At 38.5% G+C, this 17,383-nt stretch overlaps 1 protein-coding gene across 8 annotated transcripts in view; it reads left to right on the forward strand.

Moving 5' to 3' along the window:
- Nucleotides 1-17,383, forward strand: part of BCAS3 (BCAS3 microtubule associated cell migration factor) — a 576,338-nt gene that overhangs the window by 279,109 nt on the left and 279,846 nt on the right. For all 8 annotated transcript variants that reach the window (XM_082603192.1, XM_082603193.1, XM_082603194.1 and 5 more), the window contains exons 20-22: nucleotides 6,920-7,020; nucleotides 9,758-9,954; nucleotides 15,350-15,447. In XM_082603192.1, the coding sequence (XP_082459318.1) occupies nucleotides 6,920-7,020; nucleotides 9,758-9,954; nucleotides 15,350-15,447 (396 nt within the window). The remainder of the gene's footprint in view (nucleotides 1-6,919; nucleotides 7,021-9,757; nucleotides 9,955-15,349; nucleotides 15,448-17,383) is intronic.

Below are 17,383 nucleotides of genomic sequence, written 5' to 3' on the forward strand. Positions count from 1 at the left end.
ATCTCAATCTCATAGAGGATATTATATTTTAGAGTGTTCCTTGAATTTAGAGAATTGATTATTCCTGAAAGAACTGCCTCTAACATACAGGGTTAGCTGTAAGAATACAGTTGCCACTATCAAAAGATTACAACTCATAATTCTACAGAGAATTAGCACCAAAGAGCTTCTAGCTTCCAGCAAGTAGTCATTTCCCTCAACAGAAACATACACTACCATGTGTACTTGAGGAGTTGCTAAAAGCTGGTCCTATATTTGATACGTGTGTGTAAATACAGAGATAATGATAAACAGATACATGTAGAGTGAGTGTGAGAAAGAGTGTATATAAGCACTTCTATTTCCCTTTTTAGAGAAAACGCCACAAAACCTAAGAAAACGGGGGAAATGTATGACTTGATACGCTATAAGCTCAACTTTTGTTTCATGCATTGGTTTCCATCATTTATTGATACACATTTTATTTCTTTGTTTTCCTTTCTTAACTTCTTGGATTGACTTCGCTGACCATATTAACTGTAGTGTGCTTATTCCACAACTTTATAGTTATAAATTTTTAAATAGGTACATGGTATACACAATTTAAAAGGTACCAAGAAATATTTAGTGGAAAATGAGTCACCCCTGTCCCCAGCCATGCTCATTTCCTCCCGTGAGGTAACAGTTATGTAAAGGTGAGCTTTGATAAGAATGGTTTTGTTGTTATTTAGACTTATTTTTCTGGATAGATTATCTAACCCTTGGTAAGGCAAAGTTGTTATCTCTAAGCTGCAAGCAAGGTATTATACAGACATAGTATGATCCTTTAAAATAGTCAGGGTGGACTCACTTTTCTAGTTATTCTGCTACTGGTTTAATGTATATATAATATAGTTGTACTATGAATTGAGTTGCCATAATACATTAAATTGTGTACATCTTTCCAGGTGACTTTAATTGCAAATGTTTTGAAGGGACTGTTGCAGCCTATTAAGTTGGGACAGTTCAAAATTTTCAGGGGAGCAGCTGATCTTGCTGCCAGCCTGAAGCCATTGTGTTTTATTCTTTCTGTTCATTTTATGATACTTAGAGTTACACTGAGGAGCAAAACTAAATTGTGAACCCTTCCAGTCTATCCCCAGGTACAACTTGTCCAGATGCGAAATGGCAAATGACTGTTATGGTAGCAAGAGTAACAAATGAAAGCTCCTTAGTTTATGTCTTCTGTGGGAATATTATATGATGCTTTGGGTGTAGGGCAAGGGAGACAGGGCACGGTGGGGAGGAGATGCACCTATAGGGTTGTCAGTTGTCCAGTGAAATCTATTATCGCATAAACAATGAGGCTATGTCAGTTTTCTAATTATATATTGCCTGTGACTGTTCTTCTGGGAATGTGGAATAAAAGGAAAGTGAAACCAGAGATGTACAATGACTGACTGTTAGAAAACTTTAATAATTAATTAGAGAACATCTATGGTACCGCAGGGTCAGGGTGCAAGGAAGATCATTGATCCGTTTAATATATAACATAGGTAAAGCCTGTTCCCTTTTATGTATTGTAACACTTCAGTTGTTGTTGCACGGATACAGGAGATGGCTCCTAATAAACAGAATAGCCAGTAATAGATCGTGCTATTGCTTGATTACTCTGTGTGTGAAATTCAATGAATTCCTTTACATTTAAATGGAAACATTTATAAATTACAGAGAAAACTTACAGACGTCAGTAGAGGTAAGAGTCACTCCCTCAATAAATATAAGTAGGTACCTTTATCTTAAGGTAGTTAGGTGTGGTATTTTTGACCTGAGAGCCTTCTCCCTTTTTAAAAAATTATTTTTAAAAAGACCAGGGTTTAATTTTTGTCAGTTTGATAGTATGAAAGCGTAACTTCTTAAATTTTGCCAATCTCTGATTACTACTATTTATGTGTGTTTGTTGGCCGTTGTATTTCCTCTTTTGTGAATTGCTTGTTCGTTAGGAAATGCCTTAGACAATTTTGCTTTCGGATTATTTCTCTTTGAGCCTTTCTTCTTAAAAGGCAAATTTTATTTTCTGTACTAAGAAACTACATTCCCAAGCAGAATTTCTTCCTAAGATCCTGAGTGCTTTCTGATCAGAAACAGAGTTTGGTAAAGAACCCTCTCTTACTGTATGGCTGCTATATAAATGCTGTTTTTAATAAGTACCAAAAATATATTGAAGTTTGTCCTTGGATGAGAGTTTATCACTGTTGGCCTTTGGGTGAACTTTGAGCCTGAGCTGTTTCATTCAAGGCAGCATGATGTCATTTAACTCACAAATTTCTCTGTTGCTAGAAAAAGGAATGTTGTTCCCCTAAATAACCTAAAGGACTGAATAATGCTGGCACAACATTATTCACCTCTCAGGTCTCCACTAAAGACTTCAGCATGGTAAGGGTTTTATTGTTCACAGAAGATTGGTGGGGATATGGTATGGAGTAGGAGAAAACAAAAGCTGTGTCTGGTCCTGAATCTGAAGAATATTTTATTCTACCGCCCACTCTGCTGTCGGTATGACCCAGCTCTCACTCACTTCTCCAAATAAAAACCTTTGGATCCATTTTTGTTTCCTCATATTAAAAGACTCTCTAAGTTTCTTTCTAGAGCTGTTTATTCAGTATATGAACATATTTTAGGTTTTGCAATAGAAGCTAAAGCAGAGAGCTACATCTCACATAAAAAATGAGATACCGGGCTTCCCTGGTGGCGCAGTGGTTGAGAGTCTGCCTGCCGATGCAGGGGACATGGGTTCATGCCCCCGTCCGGGAAGATCCCACATGCCGCGGAGTGGCTGGGCCCGTGAGCCATGGCCGCTGAGCCTGCGCGTCCGGAGCCTGTGCTCCGCAACGGGAGAGGCCACAACAGTGAGAGGCCCGCGTACCGCAAAAAAAAAAAAAAAAAAAAAAAAAAAAAAAAGAGATACCGTTTGGATCAACATTTACCCCCTTATTTGAGAAGTAGATTTCCCTGATTCCAGTACTACCAAGATCCATTTCAGGGAGTAGAACAGCTTTTGAGCATCTCCTAAAGTTGGGAGCATGGAGTTTGCTCCAGGAGAGCCTGTGCTTGATTAGCCGCTGTGTCCTCTGAAGCTAAGAGAATTTATTACTGGGAGTTCAAGAGATGCAGGGAAGACTAGAACAAGAACATAACAGAACCAAATAGATTTTCCCTTCATTAGGTTCATAAATAAGCACTGCTCATTGTTCAGCATTATGCTTTGTGTCAGTTTATATAAAAAGGATGCTTAGGGCTTCCCTGGTGGCGCAGTGGTTGAGAGTCCGCCTGCCGATGCAGGGGACACGGGTTCGTGCCCCGGTCTGGGAGGATCCCACATGCCGCGGAGCGGCTGGGCCCGTGAGCCATGGCTGTTGAGCCTGCGCATCCGGAGCCTGTGCTCCGCAACGGGAGAGGCCACAACAGTGAGAGGCCCGCATACCGCAAAAAAAAAAAAAAAAAAAGGATGCTTATAACATGTATGTGGTTAGTCTTTTAACTTTCATATGCATTGTCAACTCTTTTTTCTTTCATTGTTTTAAGGACAAATGGTGCTGGGAGCAAATAATTATTCCTTTTATTCTTTCATCTTAATGGAATATCTAGATCCTGTGTGCCCTGTTATAAACTCCATAGTTAGGAGATCTGATTTTTTCTGGAGTATCTAAACCATGCCCAATACACTGAGAAAAGTAATTACCTGCTCTAATATAAAGTGTATTCAGTATATTAACGGTAAAAATGTATCTCTGTCTTTCAACTGGAAGACTAGATTTGTTGTGGATGAACTTAGGCTATGGAGATCTAGCTGTTACTTTCTGGGGATTTTCGAAAGAATTTGATTCCCTGGAATTGAGGGTGCACTGTTATTCCTTCGGGTAAAACACCCTGAAATGTCGAGAGCTTTACGTTTCTCCAGGACTAGTAATAACTCGTTCTTAGAGCCTTGATTCAAACCTACATATCCTAACCTTCAAATATTCCATTAACTAGTGTTAAAAAGGAGATTTCAGCGTGTCACTTTAGATATCTGTTAATACAATGTTTATAACTCTATTTAATTACTATATTTTATGTGGGTAATTTGTAAAAATTCTATACTCATTGATCCTCTTCCTGACTACTTATGGATTTGAGATGTTATATTATGAATTGACATTTTCCATTTTCAAATTGAGAATTTTGTTACATGGGATTCAAACGTAGGGGTATTATCAGAGGACCATTTAATCTTTCTGTTCATAATTTTACTTAGGTTGTTCTACTGACTTGGAAGTTTTTTGGGAGTTTTGATTAACAGGACTAATTTGCAAAGGTCAGCGCTGAAGCAGATTTGTTTTTGTTTGCCTTGCACATAAACACATGTAAAATATATAAATATATTCATAGGAATACACACATACCTAGACACACACTCATATATCACTGTAAGACAGCAAAATACACTTAGTGATTTTTTTTTAGCTTTTATTTACTCACTAGAAGCCTGATCTGCTTTCCTGAGAACACAATATAAACAAAGTCTAGCTCACAGTTACCTCATAACGATCTGCTCATCCTGCCCTTGGTTGTTGATCTATACTTATCAAATGCCTGTGTGTACAGGCAGTACTTTTGAAGTTGTAGTCTCTAAAGAAAATTGACAGTGTATCCTTTTTAGTTAGATGGATAGGCTTGTTTTAAAGTACCGTACTAGGGCTTCCCTGGTGGCGCAGTGGTTGAGAGTCCGCCTTCCGATGCAGGGGACACGGGTTCGTGCCCTGGTCCGGGAAGATCCCACATGCCGCGGAGTGGCTGGGCCCATGAGCCATGGCCGCTGAGCCTGCGCGTCCGAAGCCTGTGCTCCGCAGCGGGAGAGGCCACAACAGTGAGAAGCCTGCGTACCGCAAAAAAAAAAAAAAAAAAAAAAAAAAAAGAATACAAATGGTTGGGGAACAACTCAGCCTTTGCAAACATAAATTTACTTATCATCTTTGCAATATACACCCAAATTATTTTAAAGGTTGCTTAAATATTAATTGATTATTATGGTATTCTTTTCTGCATGATATTCAAAATCCTAAGAAATTAGGTGTTATGCTTTGGTGATCGCTTGTGTTTTGTGCCAGATGCCAGCATGCCTCTCAGCTGTAGAACTATGAATCTGAAGAACTAATAGCTAATAGTTTTAACCACTGCAAATCTTGTATTTTAATACTATTTATCTCCCTCTGATGAGTAATTGACTGGTATCATTTCTCCTCTCCCAGATAGTTAAGATAAGGTTTTTGTGAATACATCTTCTTTAAAATCTTGTCCTGTGTTCTGCTCTGTCTACTTCAGTAATACTGTTTCACTGAGATTTAGTTCTTCAAAACACCTTGTTCTGGCAAGAGTGCTGTGAGATTAGCGTTCTCAGTCACTGCTCGTGGAAGTGTAACTCTTTCTGGGAATATGCATTAAGAAATTTAGACATGTTCATATCCTTTGATTTCATTTTTAGGAATGTAGCCTAAGGAAAATGCACATACTGAAGTATATATACCTATCTCTGGGTGGTAGAAATTCTGAGATTATTTTCTTTTTCTCATTCTTTTCTGTTTCTTCTCGGTTTCTTTAATACTCACCAACTTTCCATCCTCTTCTGTTCTCTTCCTTTTCTTTTCTCTATTTCCCCTCAGTACTTTATTGCTTTATTTCTCTTAGTATTAAAATGTATACAGAGGGAGAGAATATATGGGAAATCTCTATCTTCTCATCCATTTTGTTTTGAACCTAAAATTGTTCTTAAAAGTGAAGTCTATTTTATAATAAAAATAAGCAAATAAATAGTATGGGACGTTAGGGACTTCCCTGGGTGGCACAGTGGTTGGGAGTCCACCTGCCAGTGCAGGGGACATGGGTTCGAGCCCTGGTCTGGGAAGATCCCACGTGCTGCGGAGCTGCTGGGCCAGTGTGCCACAGGTACTGAGCCTGAGCTCTGGAGCCCAGGAGCCATAACTACTGAGCCCTAGTGCCGCAGCTACTGAAGCCCGCACGCCCTAGAGCCCGTGCTCCACAACAAGAGAGGCCACCGCAATAAGAAGCCTGCACACCGTGGCGAGGAGTGGTCCCTGAACGCCACAGCTAGAGAGAGCCCGCACTCAGCAACAAAGACCCCAACGCAGCCAAAAATAAATAAATTAAATTAAATTTTTAAAAAAATAGTATGGGACTTTAAGTAAGTTTCTGTTGGGATGGTATTTGGTTCATTAGGAACTCAATAAATGTTTGCTGATTCATTTTATTGCTTTGACTAAGCAAAGGTTCTTCTTTGTATGAGAAAGCAGCCTCTTTGTGTTTTAAAGCCTATATCCTACCACCCAAGAATCAGGGAAACTACTGAAGTATCCAGAAAAAATGAAACATTTCTTTGGATAAATGAAATGTTTTAGGAACTAAAAGTGTTTTAAAATTAAAAATATTTTAATGCCTTCCCTTTATATGAACTATTAAATAGACTCTTAAAGAATCTTATTTGATATTTGTTTTAAAAACCCCTTCCTGAATTATAGGAACTGCATTAAATGAATTTCATTGTTAGATGGAGGGGACTGACGTGTCCTAAAGGCTAGGAATTACATTGGTGCATGGGCAGTGGAATTGTCACTATTCCTTAATGTACTTGTGCTGTTAAGATGCAATTAGTTGTGTATTTCTTTAACAGTGACATATGTAATGACTAAATTCCTGCAGATGTTTTTTAAAGTGTACTCTTATTTGGAGATTTTTCTTATTCCTCAGAAATTCAGTCTTTCTTGTTCGTTAATTATTTGAATTGTGCATTGAATGTCTTATTTTAGCTTATAAATTACCACAGTATCCAGGATGGTTATGCCCACATCCATTTTTTTCACTGCATGGATTAAAGTTGTTTAAATGCGTTTTCTTTCTCCTGCAGTGGTTCCCCCTGGAAGTCCAGGGCCCATTACTCGGCATGAGTCCTATGACAGTTTAGCTTCTGACCATAGTGGACAGGAAGATGAAGAGTGGCTGTCTCAGGTAAGACTCTGAAACACTGGGTCTGTTAAAGTGACAGAAAACAGGTGTCCGTTAGCTCTTTTTTTCTTGAATTTTAAAAATTATTTTCCTTAGAGGAAAATGGGCAGAATTGGGATTTTTTTAGGTTCCCCAAGAAATAATCAATTGTCTTTCCATATTAAGAATTTCTCATAAATACTGCTGCAGGGATACATATACATGTATTTTATACACACACATATACATATATATATATGTGTGTGTACATTAGCTTTCACACAGAGAGCATAAAATATGCTGTCTTTCAAACAATCCATTCATATCCCTCAGGACCTTGGATTTCAGATGGACTGTTAGGATTAATATAAGAATTGGCCTTGTTAAAGCAGGGAAGCCATTCAACAGTCTTTGGGCTTTTCTTTTGTGGAGGCAACAATTTCTGAAGTTTGGGCCCATACTTTGATTAGGAAAGTTAAGCATTCTAATCTACACAAGTGCCCGCCTGGCTTTCCTTTCCTAAGCTCCTGTAATGCCGCTTCTAGCGGTCTCAAAACCAGTCCTGTAACAGCATCGACTGACCCTTCCTCTCCCTGCTAGGTGAAGCTGTCTTCATCTCAAGGGCTTTGAAATAAAAGATACTCAGGCAGATTTCAAAATGATGAGATTAAAAGTGACTTCATTACGAATGCTGTTATGTCTGTCTCAAGTCTGACATCATTTGGTGCAGTTAATGACTGGTCTCAGATTACCAATCCAGCGGCTTTTCATCAGACAGGTGCCTCAGTGGGGCCGGGTGCAGTTTCATTGCTTTCTCAGGGAAGGGAGCCTGAAAAACTAAAGGGAATCTGGGAACTGGAGAATCAAATTGTTTCTAGCTGACATACATTTCATCACACCAGAAATACTCCCAGGAAGCTCCTTGAAGGAGCTTGATGCATATGGAGATACATCCTTTCTTGAGGATACCACGATAAAAGAAAAAAAGAAAAAAGAATGCTGGCAAAGAAACCGCCGTCCTTCACTTCCACTTTTCAGTTAGAAAAAGGGGTAATGTGTGCTGTCAGTGTGAAAGTATCTACAATATGTTTGTACCGCATACAACAGGAGAGTGAGCAGGAACATCTGGCCATTGCCTCAGTGAAATTGCACAGGCATCTGTTTACCTCTCGGCTCTGTGACACTGATGGTTTTGAGCTTAAAATACACAGAATGCTTTATCTGTGGCCTCATTTACATTGCTGAATACAACTCCTTGAATGAGAAATCACTGTCCTAAACCCGAGTAGTTTTCTCCCTGTGATTAGTGGGAATGTGAATATTGTTCCAAGACCGTGATGCTTTTGCCCTTTAGGACTTACAAACACAGAGCTGCACTCCATGAACCTTTCCAGTTACGTTTTGTTAAGAATTAATCACTGCAATAAGAGAAATGTGATTAAACATAAAAGAACTCAGGGCAAAACTAAGGCACATGACAAGTCAGTTCCATAAAGTATGTATACAGACATGGATGTAGCAATTACAAGACATTGAGAAATAGTGTTTTACCAAAGGTTTGCGTATTTAGTCTCTTATTCAAGTTGCTCATTTGTAAAATCACATGTTTATTTTTAGGTTTTACTCTGTGTCTTACTCTCTGCATTGTCTGATATTGGCAACATTCCGTACCCCCTCCATAGAGCATGAAATTCATAAAGCATTTTGTTATTACTGTTTTGCAGCATTTAAAATACCTATGTGAATGTTCATGGTAGTTGAGAAAACAATCTAATTAAGAAATGGTATTTTGAAGACAAATCTAGTTTGAGGGAAAATATATAGTCCTCTCTTCCATTAAATGTGAATTTTGGAGGATTTTGAGGGCAGTAAAGTAAATATTATAGTGTTTAATTGTGGAAAGAAACTGGCTTTGGGTATTAAATTATTTCAGACCTTTTCTTTTCCTTGGATAGTTCAAGAACAACTTCACATTTGTCATGAGCTTGGTCCTCAATGAAGGAATTACTTTTAATCTGTGGATTGATAGGTGTAGTATTCACTGCATGCCCACAAAGTGGTAAGTACTGTCTAGAATGAGTGAAAAACGTAGTCCCTAGGAAGCCAGTGCTCGGTATATGAGGCAGGCAACTGATCCTTTTATTCTCATGTGATTTTTGTGTTATATATGTGGGGTGCATGTGTGTGTGTGTGTGTGTACTTGTGTTTACATATACACACATATATTTACACATACACAAAATGAGTTTCTGGTATTGATATATTTTGGTGAGAACCTGTAGAGGGGTGTAGTGAATGTCTCTATAGGTTGCTATTGTCATCCTCTTTTTAAAAAAAAAAAATTTATTTATTTATTATTATTATTTTTTGGCTGCGCCTGGTCTTAGTTGCAGCACATGGGATCTTTTGTTATGGTGTGCAGGCTCCAGAGCGCATGGGCTCTGTAGTTGGGGCACACAGGCTCTCCAGTTGCGGCATGCGGGCTTAGTTGCCCTGCGGTATGTGGGATCTTAGTTCCCCGACCAGGGATTGAACCAGTGTCCCCTGTGTTGCAAGACGGATTCTTAACCACTGGACCACCAGGGAAGTCCCTGTCATCACCTTTTGATTGTAGATGTCCTGTCCCTCTTCCACTTGGTTAAGATGGGCTTCTTGGAGAATGTGAGTGTTCAGAGCTGAGACTGGGGTGGGGGGTGGATCATGAAAGGCTCTCAAAGGGAGAGCCTAATACATTTCAATCATGATTCCTAATCTGTTCCAGGTAGAAATTGTAACGCACACCGGACCCCACAGACGTCTGTGGATGGGTCCCCAGTTCCAGTTCAAAACCATCCATCCCTCAGGCCAAACCACAGTCATATCATCCAGTTCATCTGTGTTGCAGTCTCATGGTCCAAGTGATACTCCACAGCCCCTTTCGGATTTTGATACAGATGATCTTGATCTCAACAGTCTCAGGTAAGAAATAAGAACTAGAGAGTGATTTGAACACATTAATATGTTCATTTGTAGTTAACAGCTTAGATAATATTTGCATTTCCCCTTTTGACGCTGTATCACGTTGCAGAATACATGCAGTGTAACTTGTGGTTCGTTATTATCACTGAGGATCTTATGTGAGATCTCATCACATCCAATAAATATTTGTGTTCTGGATTGTACTTCCCTAAATCTAATATTCAGTGTACTTTTTAAAGCCATCTTATTTTATGATGCCTCTCTCATATTTCTAATATCTATCTCTTTATCTGTCTCGCTATGTTTTCATCATATATATTCTCGATCCTCACTTGTAAGAATCACAGTAGTTTACAGAGTATGCCTTTTATTATTAGCATTTTTTTAAATGTAACTGAGAACTTTTTGACTTTTGTGCTCTTCTGTTTGCTTAGCAATTTAATTTGTTTAATTTGTTACACCAAGACTTGACACATTAGGATACAACAGACAGTGAAGGGCTCAGTCTAATGCAATATAATCTCCCTTTCCTTGTGTTCTTTTTAAAAAAAAAACTTCTACAGTGTATTTTTATTTGAATCTGAAATAGCCCTCTGACCTTTCTCTTGCATCTCTTTTTTAAAAATTGTGGAAAAATGTGTCCCAATCCTATGTTGGAAATATGTTTTTATTCTACTTCTTTGTCAACAAATCTTTATAACAATGCAAAAGCTGTTGCAGAGGTGGATTAGGCCTAGATATTTCTTCTTTAAGAATAACTCATATAATGAAACATGTCTCCTATAATACCTTTCTAAGTATTTTAGTTTTTTATTTTAGTTTTCTTTGTATTTTATTTCTTCCATACATTTTTGCCTTTTTTGGTTCAGTATATTTTCTTCAGCTTTCTAGAAGTGGCACTTCTCCCTAAGATGTGAGGCAATAGTGACAATACAGTGGGTGCTAGACCATTTTTCATAGGTACTAATTATAAAATATGATCCAATTTCAGAAAGTCAAGTAGAGTCAGTCCTCAGCTTAGTGATTCAGTGCATATTCAAATGTTTTTATAGGTTATTTTGTCACTTAAATGTTAATAAAATAGACCCATAAAACTATGTTTATCCTCTTTACTAAAGTATTCACAAGATTCTCCCCCCACCTTTTTTTCTTTCTGATGATTGTCACCCGCTACTCTGATAAGACCCTGTCCCTTTTCTTTGGAGGATATCCCCAGCTCCTGTGTACACAGCTCTGTTCCTTTGGGTTTTTTGTTTGTTTTTTTGTTTTTAAAGTTTTTCTTTTTTTTTTTTTTTTTTTTTTTGATGTGGACCATTTTTAAAGTCTTTATTGAATTTATTACAATATTGCTTCTGTTTTATGTTTTGGTTTTTTGGCCACGAGGCATGTGGGATCTTAGCTCCCCGACCAGGAGTCGAACACACACCCCCTGCACTGGAAGGTGAAGTCCTAACTACTGGACTGCCAGGGAAGTCCCCTGTTACTTTGTTTTTGACCTCCCCTAGCTTTCTTACCTCTTACTTCAGATACAGTTCTTCATCTAAAAGCTCTCTAACTTGCGTCTTCAGACAGAGCTTTATTCCTGAAATCCTTCCAGAATTTTCCTCAGGGACTTTTCTTTTTCTTATACTAAAGAGCTCCTGGTATTTAAATTGTTTCTGTCCTATTTGTTGGGAACATACAAATATTAGAAACCTTTATGCTAGTCCCAGGTTTATAATTTTTTTTTATTTCACTTGTTTTATATTTAAACATTTGAGCATATAGGCCCTTGGTTATGACCTTAACCCCATTAGAACACAGTTTTGATGGAAAATTCAGATTTACCTCACATCATTTCAATTATGTGTCCTGTTTAGTACCATTTCCTGCCCAGCATCCAGTTAGAAATCCCACTCTTTATATTCTCCTCACTCCTGTCCACTATCACTTTATCCCAGCTCCTCACCTCTGGTTCTACATTTCTTTAGGCTTATGCACAATGGCAGTATGGCTGTTGACTTTACCTTCTTCTTTATTTCTTTATTTATTTTTAAATTAATTTATTTTTATTAATTTATTTTTGGCTGCATTGGGTCTTCCTTGCTGTGCACGGGCTTTCTCTAGTTGCGGTGAGTGGGGGCTACTCTTCGTTGTGGTGGCTTCTCTTGTTGCCGAGCACGGGCTCTAGGCACACGGGCTTCAGTAGTTGTGGCACGTGGGCTCAGTAGTTGTGGCTCGTGGGCTCTAGAGCGCAGGCTCAGTAGTTGTGGCGCATGGGCTTAGTTGCTCCGCGGCATGTGGGATCTTCCCGGACCAGGGCTCGAGCCCATGTCCCCTGCTCTGGCAGGCGGATTCTTAACCGCTGCACCACCAGGGAAGCGGCCCCCTACCTTCTCCTTTAAATTGTGAGGTCTTGTTTAGATTTTTTGGCTCAACTGACCCTTTACACCTGGTACCTTGTCCTATACCTCATATTGCTAAGAATTACTTGATGCTGTGGTATTCTGCTTCCCTGTATCCTAACCAAAATGGCAACAGCCAGGTGTATTGGTGGCTGTCATATCTATAACAGGCATGGCTGTTAGGCATGGCTAACCTCATACCAGCTCCTTATTTGGAATAGGGATTTAACTCGTAACAAAGGTCAATGAAATATTTATTAATAGACCTGAGAAATAGATAATGTAAAAGAAAGTGAAATATAAAACCTAGTTTTCCATTCAAGATTAGCTCCTAAGAAATCAATTTCATTTTATCATTTTATTTTTTCATCTAGTTAATTAATACATCCATCAACTGATGTATTTTATATATGTATGTTGTGAATTTTCTGTGTGTGAGAACATTTAACTTCTACTCTTTTAGCAAACTTCAGTTATATAATATAGTTTTATCAACCATAGTCACCGTGTGATACATTAGATCTTCACAGCTTAATCATATTATTTTAATTGATATATAATTCACATAACATAAAATTCACTGTACAATTCAGTGGCTTTATTACATTCACTATGTTGTGCTACATCCCCCAGTCTAATTCTTGGACATTTCCATCACCCCCACCAGTTTTTTTTTTGGTCTTTTTTTTTATTATTATTATGGAAAAATTTCAAGCATATATAAAAATATGTAAAGTTAAAGAGAATAATAGAATTAACCCCTGTGTATCCATTGCCCAGCTTCAACACATCAATTCTTGGCCAATCTTCTTTCATCTATAGCCCAGTCCACACTCCACCCACAACTCTGGATGATTCAGAAACTCCAATGCTATAAAGTGAATTAATAATAGGAAAATTATTAGGCCACATAAATATTTAGACTGGGAAGGAGCTTTGATTTGCATGCACTGGGCATGTCTAACAGGCTAGCTTCTTGTTTCTTATAAGACCCAGAGAACATCTCTTCTAGAAACTTCAAATAAACTCTTATTCTTTTCTCACTGGCCCGCATTTGCTTCGGCCTGCCCATCCCTGAGCTAATTAATCTCACCATGAGATGATGGAATTACCATGACTGGCTTGGGAAAATTACCTGGGGCAGAAGGCATACTGGTTAGGGCACCATTATTGTCCACTACAGCAGTGATCATCAACATTTCCAACTTCCAGTACTAGATCAAATGCATCATTTTTCATCCCCCCGCCCTGCCCCATTTCTTTCTTTCATACAACAAATGCATATACATTCGAGCTGTGCTTTCAATAAGGACTCTTTTGGGACTTCCCTGGTGGCGCAGTGGTTAAGAATCCGCCTGTCAATTCCCACATTGCCACGGAGCAACCAAGCCCACGTGCCACAACTACTGAGCCCGCGCTCTAGAGCCCATGAGCCACAACTACTGAGCCCGTGAGCCACAACTACTGAAGCCCATGCGCCTAGAGCCCGTGCTCCGCGACAAGAGAAGCCACCGCAATGAGAAGCCCGTGCACCGCAACAAAGAGGAGCCCCCACTCTCTGCAACTAGAAGAAGCCCCCGCACAGCAATGAAGACACAGTGCAGCCAAAAATAAATAAATAAATATATTTTAAAAACAAACAAAAATACCTCTTCACGAAGATTAACTCAATGGATCACGGATCTAAATGTAAAAAGCAAAATTATTTTTTAAAAAAAGGACTGTTTTTCTGTAGTCCATAAGTGGTATGTCAGGCTTCTATAATCTGTCCCATGGTGCTTATCGATTCTTATCTTCCACCAGTATCCACTATAAACCCTATGCTTAAGCCAAATCATGCTCCTCAAGATGCTCTCCATTTATCATGCTTGGTCACAATTCCAAGGGTTCACTTGTTCTAGTTCTATGTTTAAAGGGCACTTCTTGCCCCTTTGCATATATACACATCCTAATACTGTATACAGGTCCAATTTCTGTTATAGCGCCATAAGATCATCTCGATCTGCTGTGGACCATACATTCCTCCCCTGATTTCTTCATTCTGAGCTTTCATTACCTATTTCATTTATTTTCACACTCCAGTTTTCTTTTGCATCAGTCCTGAATGTCCATATGCTATACTATATATCTGCACACAGACTTTGTATTCGTGTTTTGTTTCTGCTTGTTCCTAGAATAATACTGACACGTGATTAATATTCAGCAAATACTTACTGAATGAACGAATCGCCAAAAATGCATGATTATATTGTTATAACAAGTCTTTATTCCTTTAAGCTGCCCGGGCCTCTCAGATCTTTTAGCCATACAGAAATTTTTGTGTGAATAGTATTAATCCAATACAACTGGAAACAGACTCTTGGCATTTATAGATTTGCCATTCCCAAGCAACTTGAAATTGTATGTAGTAAATTGCAATTTTGCTGAGACTCTAATTGATTCTTCAATGCTAATTGATAATTTTTGGAGGTAACTCAGTTAGATAGTAGTAATCCTAGCTAACCCCCTGGCAGCCACATCCCAACACAGCTCTGTTATCCTATGCTTGTTGTCATATATAAAGTAACTTTCATTAAGGATTTTAAGGGAGTGACTCAAAATTTGTATCTATTAATGCTGTCTTTTAAGGAAGGCATGGTTCTATTCATGAATTTGAAGATTCTCAAAACTCTTCATCTCCTTTGCAAATGCCAAAGTTTTCAGTATAATGTGTTTTGTGTCCTCTCCCATGCTGCTTAATTTATCCCTTTAAATTAATTTCAGTTTTTCAGTCCTTTGCTTAAAATCTATTGAAAACATACAAAGAGAAGAAGAGGTCTAGAGTGTAGAGAATGCTGTGCTTTAGCCTTCTGCGAGAATAAGGGACCGCAGCTCCCCTGTTTGCCTTGTTTTAGAAGGAATGGTTCTTTAATGGATTGGGCTATTCCAGCATTCCTGATTGAAGATCTGTTGTAGCCGGCGACAGTTTTGATGCCAGTAACATATGTGAATTAAATTAAATTGCATTGCAGGATCCAGCCAGTCCGCTCTGACCCAGTCAGCATGCCAGGGTCGTCCCGTCCAGCGTCTGATCGAAGGGGGATTTCCACCGTGACCGATACTGCCTCAGGTAGAAAACTACCTCCCAAGGGTTTACTGGGTATTTCTGTGCATTTGTAATTTCTTTTCTTGCACAATGTAGAGAGTTTATATATTTTTTGCCATCTTCCTCTTCTGTTTTTGGGGGGTGGTGGGGAGGGATGGCTGCGTGTGCACATGCAGTTGTGTGTGCACGTGTGCGTGTGAGGGGTGTGCGTGTGTGTATTAAAACAGTACTGTGCCTACATTTGCTGCTAACCGACGCCATGCATTTAAATATTGTTAAGGTTGGTGAATGATGCGGTGGACTTGGCACTTGATTAAATGTCATGAACACAGTATTGAAGGCTACAGGGTTGATGACTGTTTTGCCTTTGATCTCTCAAATGTGGAGAAGCAACCTTGACAGAGAACGTAAATACAATATATGGATTCAATTTACGCAACCTGTTGAGTATCAAAGTGCCTGATCTGTGGAAGTAAAGAGTCCAAATGCTATAGCTTAAATGGTTTTATTATTGAAAGCATAAAGTTTAGAAATTCATTAACTTAACTCTATCTATCACAATGATTAACTTCCTATCCTTGGAAGCAAGCCATGAATATGTGTCATCAGTACCTGGAAGTAGGTCTTTGTCTCTATAGGTGATAATTGCTACATTAGTATTGTAAAACTGTTTTCTGCCAGGTCTGCCAAATAATAGAACTGTTCATAATAATACATTTTCTCATCTCTAAATGCAGTCATAAAGAAAATAAGGACAGTGATGCTTTATATATGGTGCAGCTGTGGTGCATCTGAAGATAGCATACGGCAGGGTTTCATCAAAAAAAGTCTCTTACAAGTAGAATTATTAAACACTCGGCATTAGTCAAACAGTTGAGTCAGAGAGGATTTTAATCTATAGCAATTTCAAAATCCCTAGAGACAGCTGACTTGATTGAGGCTTAAAATGTGAAAGAAAAAGGAAACAAACACAAACCTGATTTGTGAAGGTCTCTTTTAAAAGACCAAAGCTTCTGTTTCTGATTCTATCTCTGGATGTGTTTCGAAGTTCGAAAGCTCATGGGTTTTGTACGTTTTCTTGGCTTTCTGAACTATTTGTCAGTGGATTGTACCTTGTATCTGATTGAGCTATCCACTTCCAGGGCTGTGCTTTCATTCTTAATGTAAACTCTTACTTTGGAGAACTCATACTTGTTCATCTGCTTTAACTTGGCAACCAGGGTAGTCCCCTGGAAACAAGCACAGAAATGTCTAAGGTCCCTAGCCTTGCACTGAATGAGATATTGAGATAGGTGACTTAAACAATAAATCTTTTTTGATAGTTTCAGTCTGTCAGTGCTAACAGATCCTGCTCATATGAAATTATCATTTACAATTGTGAATCCTGGAAATGATGTATTTTAACCTGAAGTATTTTATTCAAGATTTCAGTAGTAGGCTTTGTTGGTTTGGGGTTTTGTTTTTTTTTTAACGTTACTAAGCTGCCATATTATTAATGTTTTAGCATCAGGTAACTAGCTATTGGTCAAGTGAAGCACATGTCACTAAAGCAGTTCCCATGTGTGTTATTAAATGTGCCATATTCAGTGCACAATTCTGGGTTAAGACTTGTATTTATCACGTATCATTATCTCAATTTTAGCTCTTTGTAAAGTTCTCTCATGCCACAGAAATGAACTTCAGTGAACTATTGCAACCATAGTTTTGTTTTACTCTGTTGCAAGAAGAGTTTTTAAGTTGATGTTTGAGCAGGGGATTCAGTCTTTGCCTTTGATTTACTTAGATTTCCATCAGAAAAACATGTAGGAAGTTCTAGGATATTGTTCTCCAACTCTGAGCCTCTGCCTGACAGTACTGATCTTTGGAGTAGAGAGGCACTTCTTGGTGACCAAGCTGTATTATTTTTCTCAGCCTCTTTTCATTCCAGAAAACTATAGCTCCTTTCAGAATGACAGCCAGA

This window comes from Mesoplodon mirus (genome assembly GCF_964341445.2).
Source record: "Mesoplodon mirus genome assembly, chromosome: 18".
In the NCBI taxonomy this organism is placed as follows: domain Eukaryota; kingdom Metazoa; phylum Chordata; class Mammalia; order Artiodactyla; family Ziphiidae; genus Mesoplodon; species Mesoplodon mirus.